This window comes from Aulonocara stuartgranti (genome assembly GCF_965226115.1).
Source record: "Aulonocara stuartgranti genome assembly, chromosome: 9".
Taxonomy (NCBI): Eukaryota; Metazoa; Chordata; class Actinopteri; order Cichliformes; family Cichlidae; genus Aulonocara; species Aulonocara stuartgranti.
In genome coordinates this window covers 6,916,997-6,932,863 of record NC_138960.1, presented here as the reverse complement: position 1 = coordinate 6,932,863, position 15,867 = coordinate 6,916,997, and the positions used below count along the sequence as shown (strand labels likewise).

The 15,867-nt window shown below is 42.1% G+C and overlaps 2 protein-coding genes across 6 annotated transcripts in view; both read right to left on the bottom strand.

Annotated features, from left to right (window-relative positions):
- Positions 1-3,451, bottom strand: part of gfod1 (glucose-fructose oxidoreductase domain containing 1) — a 35,600-nt gene extending 32,149 nt beyond the window's left edge. Inside the window, exon 1 of the mRNA XM_082545468.1 lies at positions 2,610-3,451. Within this exon, the coding sequence (XP_082401594.1) occupies positions 2,610-2,862 (253 nt within the window). The 5' untranslated portion in view covers positions 2,863-3,451. The remainder of the gene's footprint in view (positions 1-2,609) is intronic.
- A 4,397-nt stretch (positions 3,452-7,848) lies between these two features.
- slc12a7b (solute carrier family 12 member 7b) overlaps positions 7,849-15,867 on the bottom strand; it is a 79,972-nt gene continuing 71,953 nt past the window's right edge. For 3 of the 5 annotated variants that reach the window (XM_082545463.1, XM_082545466.1, XM_082545467.1), the window contains exons 22-26: positions 15,542-15,658; positions 12,453-12,628; positions 11,656-11,670; positions 10,492-10,625; positions 7,849-9,725 (exon numbers count right to left, since the gene is read on the bottom strand). In XM_082545463.1, the coding sequence (XP_082401589.1) occupies positions 9,634-9,725; positions 10,492-10,625; positions 11,656-11,670; positions 12,453-12,628; positions 15,542-15,658 (534 nt within the window). In that variant the 3' untranslated portion in view covers positions 7,849-9,633. The remainder of the gene's footprint in view (positions 9,726-10,491; positions 10,626-11,655; positions 11,671-12,452; positions 12,629-15,541; positions 15,659-15,867) is intronic. The other 2 variants (XM_082545464.1, XM_082545465.1) reach the window with 2 other exon arrangements.

Genomic DNA, 15,867 nt, shown 5'->3' with positions numbered 1-15,867 from the left:
AAACAGCCTCTCCTATAGGTCAGGGTAACTGTGTTCCACAGGAGCATGACAACCGATGTGGAGGTGGCTGACATGTGGAGTTATCGTACTACAATAACTCAAAGTTGACTTTGAGTTACTGTAGTACGATAACATAAGACAGGACAAGTGGGAAGGAGCAGGTCGAGTGTGTTAAGTGAAAGTGACAGTTACTGATAAGGGGGAAGCTTGTTCATGCATATCTTTTCTTTAGAATTTGCTACAGCTTTTTTTTTCTTTTTTGTGTTATAAACCATCTGAGAACAAACCAAGAACCCACTCTGAGTGCTACGCGTGGTTCTGCTGCGATGTGAGCACCCCCCTAATAGGCCTACTAGGCCGATCGTGGCTCAAGAGTTGGGAGTTCGCCTTGTAATCGGAAGGTTGCCGGTTTGAGCCGTGGATCGGACAGGTCGTTATGTCCTTGGGCAAGACACTTCACCCGTTGCCTACTGGTGGTGGTCAGAGGGCCCGGTGGCGCCAGTGTCCGGCACCCTCGCCTCTGTCAGTGCACCCCAGGGTGGCTGTGGCTACAATGTAGCTTGCCATCACCAGTGTGTGAACGTGTGTGTGAATGGGTGGATGACTGGATGTAAAGCGCTTTGGGGTCCTTAGGGACTAGTAAAGCGCTATACAAATACAGGCCATTTACTAAATAGCTTATAGGAGCTCTTGACATCAGATCACGTGACCTGCACAGAGAATGCCACGTTGTCATGGAACTGTAGATGTTCAAGTGTTTTTTGTGCCAATGAGGATCACGTGAATTTATGAAAAGCTTCACTCCAGCCACTAAAAACAAGAAAGAAATTGTTTAGGCCTCCTTGGCTCTTATGGCGCCAACTACAGCCTTTATTTATTCATTCAGTTACTGGGTGTTGCTGGGGTTTTAACCATTTTTACCAAGGTAGTGATCCATTCTTCAACTCATCACTTACTTCTTTAGATGACATCCTGAACAATGCTAATATTTTATTTAAGTCTAATATTTAACCTTAGGAGACCTGGTCTGGACCCTGGACTGCAAAATGTTCACTTCTGACCCACCTTCTGTCCTTCCTGTCATTATTAAAGTGATGACGCAAAAGTGCAACAAATGTAGTAGTAAGCTGGGGTGGGTTAAACTGGTTCTGCTACCACACTGGTCGGACCTGAAGTGTCCATAAAATGCGCATGAATGTGATGTAGCGTATTTACATTCTGTGCCAACGCATTCCAAAGCATTGGCTCACCTTATTTTAATGAAAATGTGGCAAAATGAAAGACAATGAAGGGCTTTTTAAATAAGCAGTGTAGCGAGTTTTACTGCTTTAGTAAAGCAGCATCTGCTAAACTAGTTATGCAACTGTTTGCACCTCAAGTCGACGTAGTTAAGGTAATGTTTACTCTTATGGTCTGTCATTAGCACTTCCTTTAATGTTCGTAATGACTTATCGCTGTCTGAGATCACGGGCTCCCTCTCTAAATGAGTTTAAACAGACTCCCTGACAGCCAGGGATTAATTAACCATGATAAATATAATCATCTTAATTTTATATTAATCATGGTTAATACTGGGGATATTTATAACTGTAGGGAAATGACTACAACTAGTGACACCACAGCTATATAGAGCAGGTCACTTGTTTCAGCATCTTAACTTATGTCATCATGACTGGAATATCTTTGAGGTTGCTAATGAAACAAAACAATGCAGCTGAAGATGTTACCTCTCACCTTGTTACCGTCCTACACACTCTCCTGTTTCCTGCAGCTTGGTAGCTAAGCAGGAACATGTTTTCCCAGATATAACCTAATACTTCCCCGGATGCTTTTGTGTCTTTGAACCCGTTTGTTTTCGGTGTTCAGCAGACCTGACCTATTAAAGCTCACTGCCAGCTGAGCTCTGCTGCCAGGCTGTGGGGCAAATAAAGCCTGTGTGATGTAGAGCTCGGCAGTTCTTACCACCATTCTCTCACAGCAGGGTCACCGCTCCTGGATGTGATCTCCAAAATAAGCTGCACTGCTCCACATTCAAACTAGAACAACCTCTGTGTGTGTGTGTCTTGTCCTGCATGCAGGCCTGGTCTCTGGGGGTTTCTAGTTTTCTGTGTGTGACAGTTTCACTAATATGGGTTAAATCTGCTGTTTGACTGAAGACCTTGCCTCGCAGGGAGTCCCCATATACTCACATCTAAACTGCACGTCTTCACTAATGCATCATTTTATGAATGCAAAACATTATAACATCCTGTCAGAGACGTTTGCAACTTGCAAACGTTTGTGCACAGATTTTGCAAAGGGGGAGGAAAAGCAGTGTTTTGCTCAGGAGCACAGCAGCTGCAGAGCTCCCTGTTAAGGACACAAACAGCTTGCTGTAAGTCATCCAAGAGGACACTTTCAACGCTCACCGCGGGTGAGATAAAGCTCGGGGCATCTATCATTAACAACCACACCTGCTAACTAAGCTCCCACTTCTAGGTCTTATCCACTGCAGCACTGTGAGCATACTAAGGCGGTATGTGGTGTTAAAGAGTGGCCCGGTGCAGCCTGCACGCTAGGCCCGCAACATCCATCCTAACAGCAGCAGCAGGAGGAGCAGCCAGACTCACCCAGTGTCTTGACTGCGATCTGCCGCGTCAGAGGCGGCGGCAGGTTGATGCAGACCAGATCCACATCCTGATGCAGCAGCACGTCGTCGATCCTGTTGGTGTAAAAGGGCACGTTCATCTCCTTGGCCAGCTCCTCCGCCTCCTCCTGTGTCCGGCCCCACAGCGCTTTAACGGCGAAGCCCTCGTTCTTCAGCAGCGGGATGATCACCCGTGCGGTGAGGCTGGTGCCGAACACGCCGACCCCAGGAAGCATAGCTCCAGGTTATTAGTTGGATTTGGTTCTGTGTGGATTCGCTTGGTGTTCGCAGCTCCGGACGACAGCAGAGCTGTGAAGGGAAGCGGCGGCGGGGACCGTCAGGTTGGCCATCCACCTGCACTCACACAATGTCTGTGCGGCATTTCCTCTCTGCGAACGGACACGTACTGTCGTTATCACCCGCCGAAAAATAACCCGAGAAAGGCGGAAATCCGACCCGGGCTTCTGCGCTTGAGCGAAGAAGTCTATAAATGAACCATTCCGCTCTTCACCTCGTCCGCGTCTGACAGCTATCACCGCACTGACTGCGCCAAGCAGGCGGAGAGCGTGTCCCCTCCTCCGCGGTTTGCTTACTCCTCCCCCTGCAGGACCCTCCCTGAAGATAACGGGGCTGGAAGAAACGTGAGCAGGGAAAGCGCTTGGTCTGACGGCAGGTTGCCGGAAACACCGCCGTCACCCTGTGCCCGCTCCCCGTAGGATCCCAGTGCTACGGTGCTGGAGACGTTACTGATGGTGCAGCACACACACACACACACACACACACACACACACACACACACACACACACACACACAGGAAGCGCTACTAGCAGCACCATTTCAAAATAAAAGCTTCACGTTGCATGGTTGTTCGTGTGTATGTGTGATTCATATGAGTTACAATCAACCAATCGAATAAAACTTTAATTCTGCAGCACTTTTCATAGAAACTAGTAGAAAAAAGTGCACATTCAGAGCAGAAAATAAACAAAACCTGCACTACACTAACAACACCTCTTTATTGTGGTAACATGAGACTCTTTGTGCTAACAATCAAGCCAAACACCAACATCATCAAATATACAGTTGAAACCAGATATTTACATACTCTTCCAATAAAAACACAATCACTTTTTTAATTGTAAAACATTAAATCAGACTAAATGTTTATTCTTTTTAGATAAATATAAAAAACATATTTGTTAAATTTAAGAGTAAAGAGAGAAATTGTATGTATTTCTTAATTACAAATGGCACCCAAATTGTATTCAAAATTGAGCCACACTTATGGAGGTCTACAATTCTTTTCCTGGTGTTTTGGTTGATATGTCTTCCCATGTCAAAGAAACAGGCTCTGTATTTTGGGGGTGCCTTATATGCATCCACAGCTGTGCCACCAATTTACTCAAATGGACTCTACTAACCTATCAGAAGCTTCTTGAGCTCAGAATGGAATGTCTGGAGTTTTCTTATTAATTAAAGATACAATAAACGTAGTGTATATATACTCCTAAATTTGATGAAAGTGATAAAAAAAATAGACAGCTCTGGCTGCGTGGTTCCTCCACATATCTGCTTTTTCTGATGTTAATAGCGTAGAAACCACACACACCAACAACACTGTAGCTACATTCACTGCAGCTACAGAAGCTGCAGAGGACCACATCACAACCATGACTAAATTGTGTCTGCTTACTGTTATGTCTTTTTGATTTACTGTCTTATTATTAACTAATAATAATTTCAGTTTTTTGCAGTGCTAAGGCAGAAATATTACAAGATTTTCACGGTAGTAAATGCTTCCCAGAAGATGTTCCCTCTGGTCATTCTGTACCGTTTCATGTTTTAGCAACCTGAATGTTGACCTGTGCATCAGAGTAATTGGACCCATAAAGTGTCATATATGAAATTGTGTTGATCCCTATACTGTCATTGTTCATTCTATGACCAGATACCTGCAAAAGGTGTCATCACCAGTCACACCAGTTCACTTCACCTAAGTGCATCAGGTGTGATTGCTAGCCAACAATATGAAAATGGTATTTTAACCAAAGACTATATAGAAAGATGTAGGCCTGCGTCCTCATGCATCAGTCAGTCACAAGCTGTATGTTTTTGCCATTGGTATAGATCAATGAAGCTGAGGGCCCTTTTTTCACTCCTACAAGACTATAAATCTTTTGGCCATCATCGTCTATGATTCATTAACCCTTTCACGCATAGTGGTCGCTACAGCGGACCGCTATTCAAAGGCCGTTTTCTTGTATTTGTGTCAGTGTTGATGGTATACTTGCACATAAACCACTACATTGGACATTGATGTGCCACTCCATACCCTGCCACCCACTGGTTGTTTAATGTTACTATAGATGTACGACCTGTTTCATTGTAATTATTGTTATTTAACTCTGTCATGCATGACTTATGACAACCCCAATCAGGGTTTCATGAGTATTTTTATTCATCTTTTCAAGCCTAAATATGAATAAAAATATGTTAAAAAAAATCCTGATTGAGGTTGTCACAAGTCATGCATGACAGGGTTAACTTCCTAATCACACAGACTGAACAAATAATAAGCTTAAGTTAATCTTTTGCCCTGTTTTATTTACATATATTTGTGTGTGTGTGTAAATCATTGAAAGAAAACATCCTAATGACCCAGCAGGACCTCGTTCAATGAATGGAAAAAGCTGAATGTCACAAATCAATACAGACATGAGCGCACAATATTGCATTACTGGACTGTTATTTTGGTTCATTGGGGGTCTGAAACACCAGTGAGACTTCTTTGTGTCTGCCAATAACACATTTGTGCAGATGGATGGAAACATCTCCCTCTCCAGATCATTTGCTCAAGGATGTACAGAGCGAACAGGAGAGAGAGATAGACTCTGAACTTGCTAGGTGCAGACTGCACACAGAAAGCAGCTGCTGGCTGTCAAAGGTCAAAGCTGAGAGTTCTTTACTGTTTCTGACACAGCGTGTGCCTGCTCAGAAACACCATATAAAGAAAAAAGGTTTAAGGTTTTTGTAGCACACACAGAAACTTCCTCCTGAAGTTATAACATCAGAAACCTGTCATCCATGTGCCTTTATTGAAAACATGGTAGTAACTGTTCTGACTTAGGGAAAAATGTAAATGTTGCAAACATCACAGTCGCGCCTGCTGCTGCTGGAGATGATGTGGATGGACAGGAACAGGCTAGTAAAAACAAATCACAATGTTGACTTGTGTTTAGAGCTCTGGCTGTTGGCATCGTGTAAAGATGCTCCCACTCTCTGGGGTTTTGAATTTGGTTCTGATATCACTCATACACAGCATCTGTCGCATGGAGCCAGTTTGAAGAGAAGGCAAGGCTGCACTCTTGTGGAGGATTGTGAGCACATCAATGTCCTGTCCTGCACATTAACTGCACAGTTTGCTGAACCATGTTTAGGTTTGCAAATCAACCAACTCTTGCTTACTGCTCCTAACAAGCTGCACACAGTGTCAACATTTCTGAGTCAAACAATAAGTTTACCATCCACCACAAGTGAGTTCACTGCTACTGAGACCTTAGCCTATCATTTTTTTAATGTCAGGTAAATTCAGAGTTGTTAAAACAGCTCAACAGCTATTCCTTACTAGTGCCTGCAAGTAAAAGGTTCATTTATGATAACTTACTCCATGCACCAAATCGAACTTTTATACTAGGTGGGGGGTGGAAAGGTATCTCATGCAGTATGCATTTTGCTCATATGCTTGAGAAGGCTGGATCACAGCCTGTCCACACAGAAACTCGACTGGAGCTCAATGTCAAATCGATGTGGGAGGTTACTTATTTTTACTGTTTAGGGTTCCCTGATCTGCCAGCTCCCACTTCAACCCCTGAAAATGGGCAGTACACACCACAGCAGTGTGATAGCATAAGCAGAACACTTTCAGATGAGTGTGGGGTTTGAATCCTGTGTGAAACCAGAGGCTGTGATTTCAACATTTTTAGTGTATTTTCTAATTTTCATCTGGTGAAAAGGAAAAAAGCAAAGGTTGGAACACAATTTATACCTCCTACACCTTTAATTGTAGGGAAAATGAACATGCTTGTTGAATAAGAGGATCAGAATAAATAACCAGGCAACTTTAGTTCTGGTTTGTTTCAGCACTTTTAATTATTATTTAGAGAGGCACAAATACAATTTATAGGGCTACCTTCCTCTATACGTGCACCCACATGCAACTTCCTGTTCCAGTCTGTGAGGCCTGCCAGCGGAGCCGGAAAACAGCAGAAACATACACAGGAAAATACACACATTACTAGTTTTGCGAGGACAATAAGTTAAATGTGTCACTCCCTGGTCCTACATAATAAATATCACTGCTCTGTGCCTAATCCCAAGTCTTAACCTTCAAACAGCCCTTTAAAGAGGGGTTAAACATTTGTTCTCACTCTGGTAAGTCTAATGACCGGTTCACAGAAACACAGCTGTACAGTACAAACACGCTCACACGTGCCTATTCTGCTCATCCTCTCACACAGCCAGAGGTCTTTTACTCTTTCTCAAATTTTCGCCTAATATTTCTCAAACAGTTTCGTTTGGACTGGACTTCCTTTAGTCAGCCGAGCCTCAGCGACAGCTTGAGGTAGATAACATTCTGCAGTCACCTCAAAACAGAGCTGTGTAACACGCACACACACACACACACACACACACCGCTGATGGAAACTTTCTTTGTATTATATAGCATCTTTTGTTTAAGGGTTGACTGTTTTCTTTATGCTAAGTTACTGCTACTCAGCTCAGTAACCAGATTAAACAAGAACAAAAAAAAAAGAATGTCTTCAATAATTTATTTTTACAATTTTCAGCCAGTCAGACTTCCTAAAACTTTACAGTTGGCGCTCACTCGTCTTGTCATTCATCCTTGGTTCCTAAAACTGAAAACTAAAGTGAAACAGTGACATTACTTCATGTAGCATGCAGCAGAAGTCATTTGCTCCTGTCACCCCCGTGGCTTCACCCCTTCTTCTTAACGCTTTCCGTCCAGGGTGCCACCACACACACTGCCCTGTGTGATGAGCATAAAGTGTTTCTGGTGGGTTAAAACAAAATGCAAACAATAAGAAAAAAAAAACTAAAACAAATAACTTCCTCCCCTCTGCCTCGTGTCATAAAACTCGTCTCGAATTAACAGTTAAAAGCAATAGAAGATCAGCGATAATGTAACAAACACCACAAAGACCATATTTGACTGTATTTATAGAGTAACACAGGCATTAACAACTGAACAGAACACAACAAAAACACACAGGTAGCATAAGCAACAATCAAAAGTTCCAGTTTTTCTCTGCAGGGCAGTGTGAGGAAAAGGGAACTTTCTGCTTTACAGAATACTGCGGCGGCTAATTTTGAAAAGAAACTGTGGAGGTACACATGAGGAAGGAGCGGGATCCTTTTTTCCTTCTTCCTCTTGAAATGCCCTTGATAGCGCACCATTAGTTTCATCATATTCATTTCTTTATTCCTGGCAGAAATGAGGGACCTGCATTATAAAAAAAACAAACCTTCATGATTGTTTCTAAAGATTAAAGATGGCCAGAAACATCAGCTACAGTAGGCCATGTGTCAGCTGCAGTCAAAATACTTCCACAGTTTCTTTTAAAGTCATTTTGGCACTCTTTACAGCCCCCCCCCCCCAAATCTACTCAATCTGAAACTCAAAGCCGTTAAAATTTTAAATCGGTAAAATGTTCTACGACCAACATTGAAACATGGGTATTAAACAGTATGAAGCAGTCTGCATCCTTGTATCTCCTGTTAGGAACATATTAGAGCTACCAAATGGAAAGTACACAATGAATGAAGACTGAAAACTGGTAGTGCAAAGTCAGCAGTGCTGGAACTGTCAGTACGGGGGTACAATTACACTAATTTAAATGTGTCAATTTGTGCTTTTACATCTTAAATGTATACATTGCTAAAATCAAACAATTGAGAGGCTAAAATATAGATTAACTGTGCAAAAACCTACAAACCAATCGAATTATTTACTAAGCTATCGTCATACAGCTCTTAAAAAAAGAATATATTTCTTGTTCCCAACCAGTTGTTTCTCTAGACACCATTCATGCTTCTAGCTATGGCTTTTTCCCTATTAAGATAAAAGCTACAGTTTGAGGGTGGGAAATCAAAAATGCAGAACCCGAGATCTGAAAGGCTTCCACTCACTAAACTGGGATAAGATGCTTGTTCAGCATCCTCCCAACTGGTCCTTCCATCAACTCATTCAGCTGCAGACATGACTCCACCCTTCAACAACATCAAAGCTCTCCAGTCTAAAACAGAACATTTCAGCAGCTTCTCAACAGACTGACAACATTTCAATGAAAACATCACCCCACATGGAGCTTTGAAAACAGCAAAAGGGTCATTTTTGCACTTTGTGCATCTTAACTTAAATCCATTAAGTGCATGTTTTTCTCAGGTCCAGCAAAACAAAACAAAGACTATAAAGCTCATATCAACACATTCACTTCTTCTCCGCTCGTCTTTACACAGTGAGTGCCATAAACTTGTCACAGTGTGTGAATGTGTGCTTGAATGGGTGGATGACTGGATATGTAAAGCGCTTTGGGGTCCTTAGGGACTAGTAAAGCGCTATACAAATACAGGCCATTTACCATTTACCAACATCGACACAAAGAGGACAGAGTGTGAAAATGTAACAGAACACAACAAGGTTGTCAGATGTAAATGAAAGATATAAAGTGTCTCTATGCTCTATCTTCTGTGCGCAAGGGTTCTCTGGTCCAGCTGGACGCACGCTGTGCTCGGCTTATTCGGCGCCAACAATTTCCTTCATCCTGACGTATTTTAGGTCAACTGTCAGTCATAAGGTGGTCCCGCCTGCCAACAACCCCTGCCCTTCATTAAAAACCAAAATTAGGCTTCTTCCTCACTGCGCGGTTTCCATGGCGATGTGCCAGTGTTGGGTGCAGGGTAGGCCATGAAAGTTTTGGGGGGATTTTTAGGAGTAGATGGTGATGACTTCACGGCCACCACCTCGAACCAGGAGGACCCGATTCAGACCCTCGAGGAGAACCTCCAGGAACTCCATGTCTGAGAAAACAGCAGTCAAGGTAAAGCACACACACAGGCACACCAGGTGTCACACCCCACCTCCCAATGAATGTGCAATGAATGCGTGATCATTGGCCAGTGTGATGCTTTTAGCCACGTGAGAGGAGGGTGGGTCGGGATTATTAGCATAGACATGGCACGTTTTATGCCCAGCTGTTTGGACCCTGCACTGACACAAACCTTGGCACACACTAAGCCACTTTATTGCTCTGCAGTGACTAATGTATATTTACGTTATTCTACTTTGACTCTATTAGGATATTGAGTTGCATACGATTCAACTGTTTTGAGCTATTTGCATGTGTGTTGTGTTTAATTTAATTTTTAACTGTTATAACAAATGAATTGCCCTGCTTTGGCATAAATAAAATATATGTTAGCTTAAATATCCACCTCCTCAGCAGTTTGTGTTCTCTGCCTGTGTCTGTCAGCTGTTCGCTCCACAGCAGGGTGTGTGGCAGGCGGCAACTCCGTATATCACATAACACTAATTAGCACTTACGTGGGTCCATATATAGCCATTTCTGGTTCAAAAAACCCAACATTGTGGCTACAAACATGCTACTGTTGTGTTTAGACCAAACTATTCTGCAACGTACAAATACTCTGCAGTAATTTAAAAAAGAGAGAACCACTTCTTTCTAAAGTACAATCAGCAGATGGATTAAATAACAGAAACACTTCCTTGCGATCACAACCTTTTCCTAATACAGTCGTAACATAAAAACAACCATTTGAAGGATACAGTTTTCATCTCCGCCTCTGTTTCTCGGTGGTCCAGGCATGTTAAGCAGAACCAGATGAGCTCCCTGTGACTTGTTGACCACCACCTCATTCAGCTTGACAGCAGTGTGCATGCGACGGACATTCGTCTGGTTCCTAGTTTGACAAGAGCATCCACAGTGAGAGAAGCCACAATGAAGAAAACATTAATGACCACGATGTCACGTCAGCAACGTTTTACGCAGTAACTCATGCACATTTGACATCAGCTTCAAACACACATGAGAAATGATGCTCGGCACAAGCATTAAGAATTTCACATAACGTGTAGAGGCAGCATTTTGAGAAAGACAGATGAATCTGAATCATGTCAACACTTTATTTAAGATTAGGCCGAAATATAACGTCTTTATTGTGTAAAGAATCAGCTGTCTCCTTAAATGCTGCCTCTTCATCTTCACCTTTGTGAGATGATATACAGCACGCAATGTCAACTGCCAAAAGCCAAATTACAAGGCGATGTCACAGGATTTCCAATCCATGCTTTCCATTCAACTATAAATACGGATGATCTGATATCCTCGTGTTGGTGTTGTTCCCAGACCATCATGAAAATGTTGTTCCAGGTTCAACATTGCAAGTGACCAATCACATTGTTGTGATGTTATTCCTTTGCGCGCCAAGCCATTCGTGCATTTATGAAATTCCAATGTTGCAAGGACAATATCAATTCTGCTTACTGTTTATTAAAGGGTTACGGTTAGGGTTAGGGTTAGGGTCAGGGACGTCACAACATTCTGATTGGTCACTTGCAATGTTGATCCTGGAACAACATTTAGTATGATGATCTGGGAACAACACCAACACGAGGATATCAGATCAACCTATAAATACACACTTTTAGTTTAATGCCGTTCTGAATGAATGTTTTTTCTGTTTGACTATTTTTTGAAAACAGTCAATGGAAAGCACAAATTCTCATGTTATAAGCTGTAAATGCAACATAACCCAGCAGAGGCTTTAGCCACCAACATGCTGTTTGAAGCAGGAAGATGAAGTCGGTGCACATTAGGGCATGCAAACAAGGACAACACAGATACATGGAGGTACGAGCACACGAGCTGGAGCACATAGTCACCACAGTAGCAGAACACACAGGGCCTAGGGCAAAGAGAATGCGACTTACAGACTCTCCCACTCTCTAGAAGGAGGAAAAATGGGACAAAACAACAGAAACCAGCTTAGATGCTTCTACATCTGCTTGGCAGCTCTCCCCACCACACTGCATGCTTCCAAATGTCCCAAATGACTCGCAGTGACACCCGAAGGTGACTCGAGTAAACCCCAGAAAGTGACATGGAGCTCTTTGATGTGTAGGGTGAGGGAATCTGAAAAGTTCTTCCGGTCCGGCAAGACTTGGGATTTTGGGGTTTTAACTTAATGAGCCGATGGAAGTGAACTGGGGCATTTCTGATGGAGTCCACTGACAGTGTGGAAAGTATGGGAAGAGAAGGTGTTAGTCTATTAAGTGTGCACACAGATTGGCCATACATTAAAGCTGAAATGGCTGAAAGTGCACACACGCGCACGCACACCAAATGCAGCCTGAATGCACACGCCATGCACAGTTGTCCCATTTCACCCTCTTGGGGTCAGTACTAACACTACTCCTACTCATGCTCCTTCTCTGAGGTTTGGCACCATCCTGAACTAATATCAGTACTGGGTGAGCTTCCGGTCCCTCTGAAATGAACTTTTATGAGATATTACGTTTGAGAAAAATGATTCAAAATGGTGCAAACGTCCCTCACAAGGCACATGCAGTAACACCATGTCACTTTAGTGTATTTTACTAATATAAACTCTTTTTATCTTAAAATTTCAAACCTACAGATCAACACGTTTTTTTTTTAATCTAGCAACAAATACACAAAAGTTTTGTTATTTCTTAATTAAATATTGTTCAGGCAAGCGAGTACTTACGGCTTCATGTTAAACAGGTCACGTACAGCAACGTTGGCATTGCACTCGCGGTTACGGTTACGCTCTGTGAGGAGCTTGTCCTTGGTCCAGGTCATGTGAACCTGCTCGGGTTCAGCATCAACCTTATCGTTTATTGTGGCGTGAGATGCCGTGTTTCTGTCGTGGATGAGCTGGGCCTGGAGGCGATGCAGAGAGTAGGATGAGGACAAGAGCAGAAGATTAGTGGATATGATTATTACCAAGAGAAGTTTCAGGGCACAGGAGAAAGAAAACAAAAGAGAAAAGGAAATGGGAACTCATCCAACATACCCCCTAAGGCCTGTCAGATAGACTTTTCTCATCAACAATACCTCTCATGTGAACTCACTTTATAATAGATCTGAACTACTTTCAGCGCTTACAGTCACAGCTACTTTTTCCATTATATATTCAGTGACCAGTTTTAGATAATTGTACTTAGCAAACAGTTGTGGTATAACCATACGACGGTGTGGGGGAACTCCAGGCCACAATGCAAGTTTTAGATATCATCCTGTGTCAACACAGCTGATTTAAATGGCTAAATTACTTCCCCAACATGTATTGGAGTCCTCCACAGGGGTGCTAATGAACTAATCAGTTGATAAAACATCTAATCACTTGTTTTACTGGGCTTGATACTACATGTAAAAATTCTTTAAATAAAGAGGAAAAATGTTTTTTTTTTGTAGCTGGCTAGCCATTTATCCAAAATATTAAGCTAACAGTTTATTACTTTTTCCACACGCCTAACAATTTAACAATTAACCTAAGATTTTATACTCTTAGCAATCATTTTACACCTAGCTATTTCAACAGTTTTCTTTTGCCATTTAGTTCAATCAATGATACTGTACATTTCTTTTACTGTTAATTTTCCCTGTTGTTCAGGTGTGCTTAAGTTTTCAAATACAGTAATTTGCAATTTCAGTTTTTTTCATACGAGTTGGACTAATCTTTCAGGATGCTGAACCTTCTGCTTGTGCACAAGTATCCCTTTTGGAACTTGGGAATTGCTGATATAATATCAATGGTATGACAGGACTGAAGGGAATGATGACATTTAAGAAAGAAGAGTGAATAGCGACAGAAATACAAACCTTTACAACACCACACGTGGTGGATGTGATGGTCCCAACAACTGAAACATTTATGTGTGCAGGTAGCGGTTATAGTAAAGTATTGTGCAAACTCAAAGGTGATAAAAGGTGTTTAAATGTTAACACATGCTTTGTAAACTTTTGGTGTGTGGATAGCACAGAAATAGTGCACAGCACGATATGTCCCACGGAGTGGAGCACATCATATGTGATTAATACATTAAATACCATTGAGTTTTGTTGGATTTGACAACAATAGTGGTCACTACTGTTCAATATCAGCAGTTACATCTGAACTAATGCCACTGACAGAGAAGAAGAATACATTATCTGCTGTAAAGCTGTGAACAGAGCTGTCTTTCTTCACTAGTACCGTGTTTACATTTGACTGACGCTTAGTTTATCTTAAAAAACAAAAACAAAACAGTGTTCTCTGATACTCCAGCAGGCTAATAACACAGAAGATTTATTAAAGGTAGATTTGTTTTATTCACTGAAGGTGCTGCAAATAAATCAGTGTAATACAAATATTTTTGTTTTCTGTAGTATAGTATTTTTAACCTTAACTACCCACTGTGGTAAAACCAGACAGATACAGTGGGAAGAATGAATGGTAGGAGGGTGGAGGGAGGGATGATGTGTAGGTTCTGACTATGGTTAGAATGGAGCAGAAAGAGGACAGTATTGTCATTTTCAAAGATAGTAGATAAACAGCACCCTCCCCTCCCTCCCCTAAATGTGAGAATCAAACTGTTCAGCTGTAAACACATGAGTCTGATGGTATTAGTAACGTGAAATGTTATTTACACTCTTCAGTTTTCTTAGACAATACTGCCCACTCTTGCCAGGGGGTGAGGAATAGGTGGGGTGATGGAGGTAATGGGCCAGGCAGCAGTTTCAGGATGCAATGGGCTGGTATTCACAAAGCAGCTCTTGCTGACTACACAGTAGCAGGTAGCACTACTGTTGGGCTAATCTGGACTGGTGGCTTTAATGATCAGATGTTCTGGTATAATAAAGCATCTACTTTTGCTGGACAGTCGTAAATTTAAACAAAGGTTATAAGCAATTTTTAGCCTGAACAACATCAAACACACAAAAGATCCAATTGGGAGGAGACACAAATCCCATGGGGGTTGCATCACAGAGGTTATCCGGCATTTAAAGGAAAAAAGAAAATGATAAATAAAAATCTGCCAGGTTAAGTATACGGTGTTGCCATGGTTACCCCTTGTGGATAAAAGAGGGGGGGCACTGAAAGAAGCCACTCAAACATGAATTGGCTTATTACCAGTAACAGTAAGTTTGTAGTTGTGGGCAAAGCAGAAGATTGCATTTGTGCGTCTTACTGCTGGCTTTGGCCAGACAGAACTGGTGAACTGGCAGCAAAGACATGATATATCATGGTTATTTATCACTCTACTACCCTAGAATAAGACCAGTACACCAGCCATGTGGTGATACTAGAAGGTTAAAATAACAAAGGGTTACCCAGAGAACCCTGCTCACCAATTTTGTGTAGAGCTTTGATCATGACACTAAAGATGTGTATTAGACATCTGCGTTAAGGCAAGCTTGTTAAGTAGAACAAAACTGCATTTCCAACAAGAAGTCAACATTAGAGTGTTAAATGCTCAACTTGGAACTATGTCTTCATCATAAAGATGGAAATTGTGGGATCTGATTTCCTTCCTTACTACATTTTCTCCAAACTTCCCTCTTTCTATCTTTATTTATTACAGTATGCATTACGTCCATTGTCCACACTATTCCAGTAACTCAGTAATAATGCAACGCTGATCACTTGCGCATATTTTTCTGGCAAATGTGAAACAGAAAATGTGATTTTAAAACGTGATGATGATAATGCAGCCAAATGATGAGCAACACCTGTAGCCAAAGATGGAGCTTTGTGAAGACGGGCCTGTGTCGTTACCAGTAAGGGAACAATGGGTTGACAAGATCAGCTACCTCATCCTCCTGAGCATCCTCCGTCGTTGAGGACTGCCGGCTGAGGCTCGCGTTCTCGGCAGGGCCCTGGTTCTTCCTCCGGATTGAGCTACGCGATTCGTCAGTGATACTCTGAATCTGAATGGTGCGGCGAGGCCCAGAAAGGCAGTGGCAGATGAACATGAAAAGGGGCCAGCAGGCATTTAGCTTGATGTTGGGCCATGAGTGACTTCAGTGTCATAGACTGTTATTCATGTGAATGACCTCTTAGTTGTTTTTTAAATACTATCTGGATGAGTGAGTAAATTGATTGCTGTGCTGTGTGTGCTATTAATCATTTTGCATGT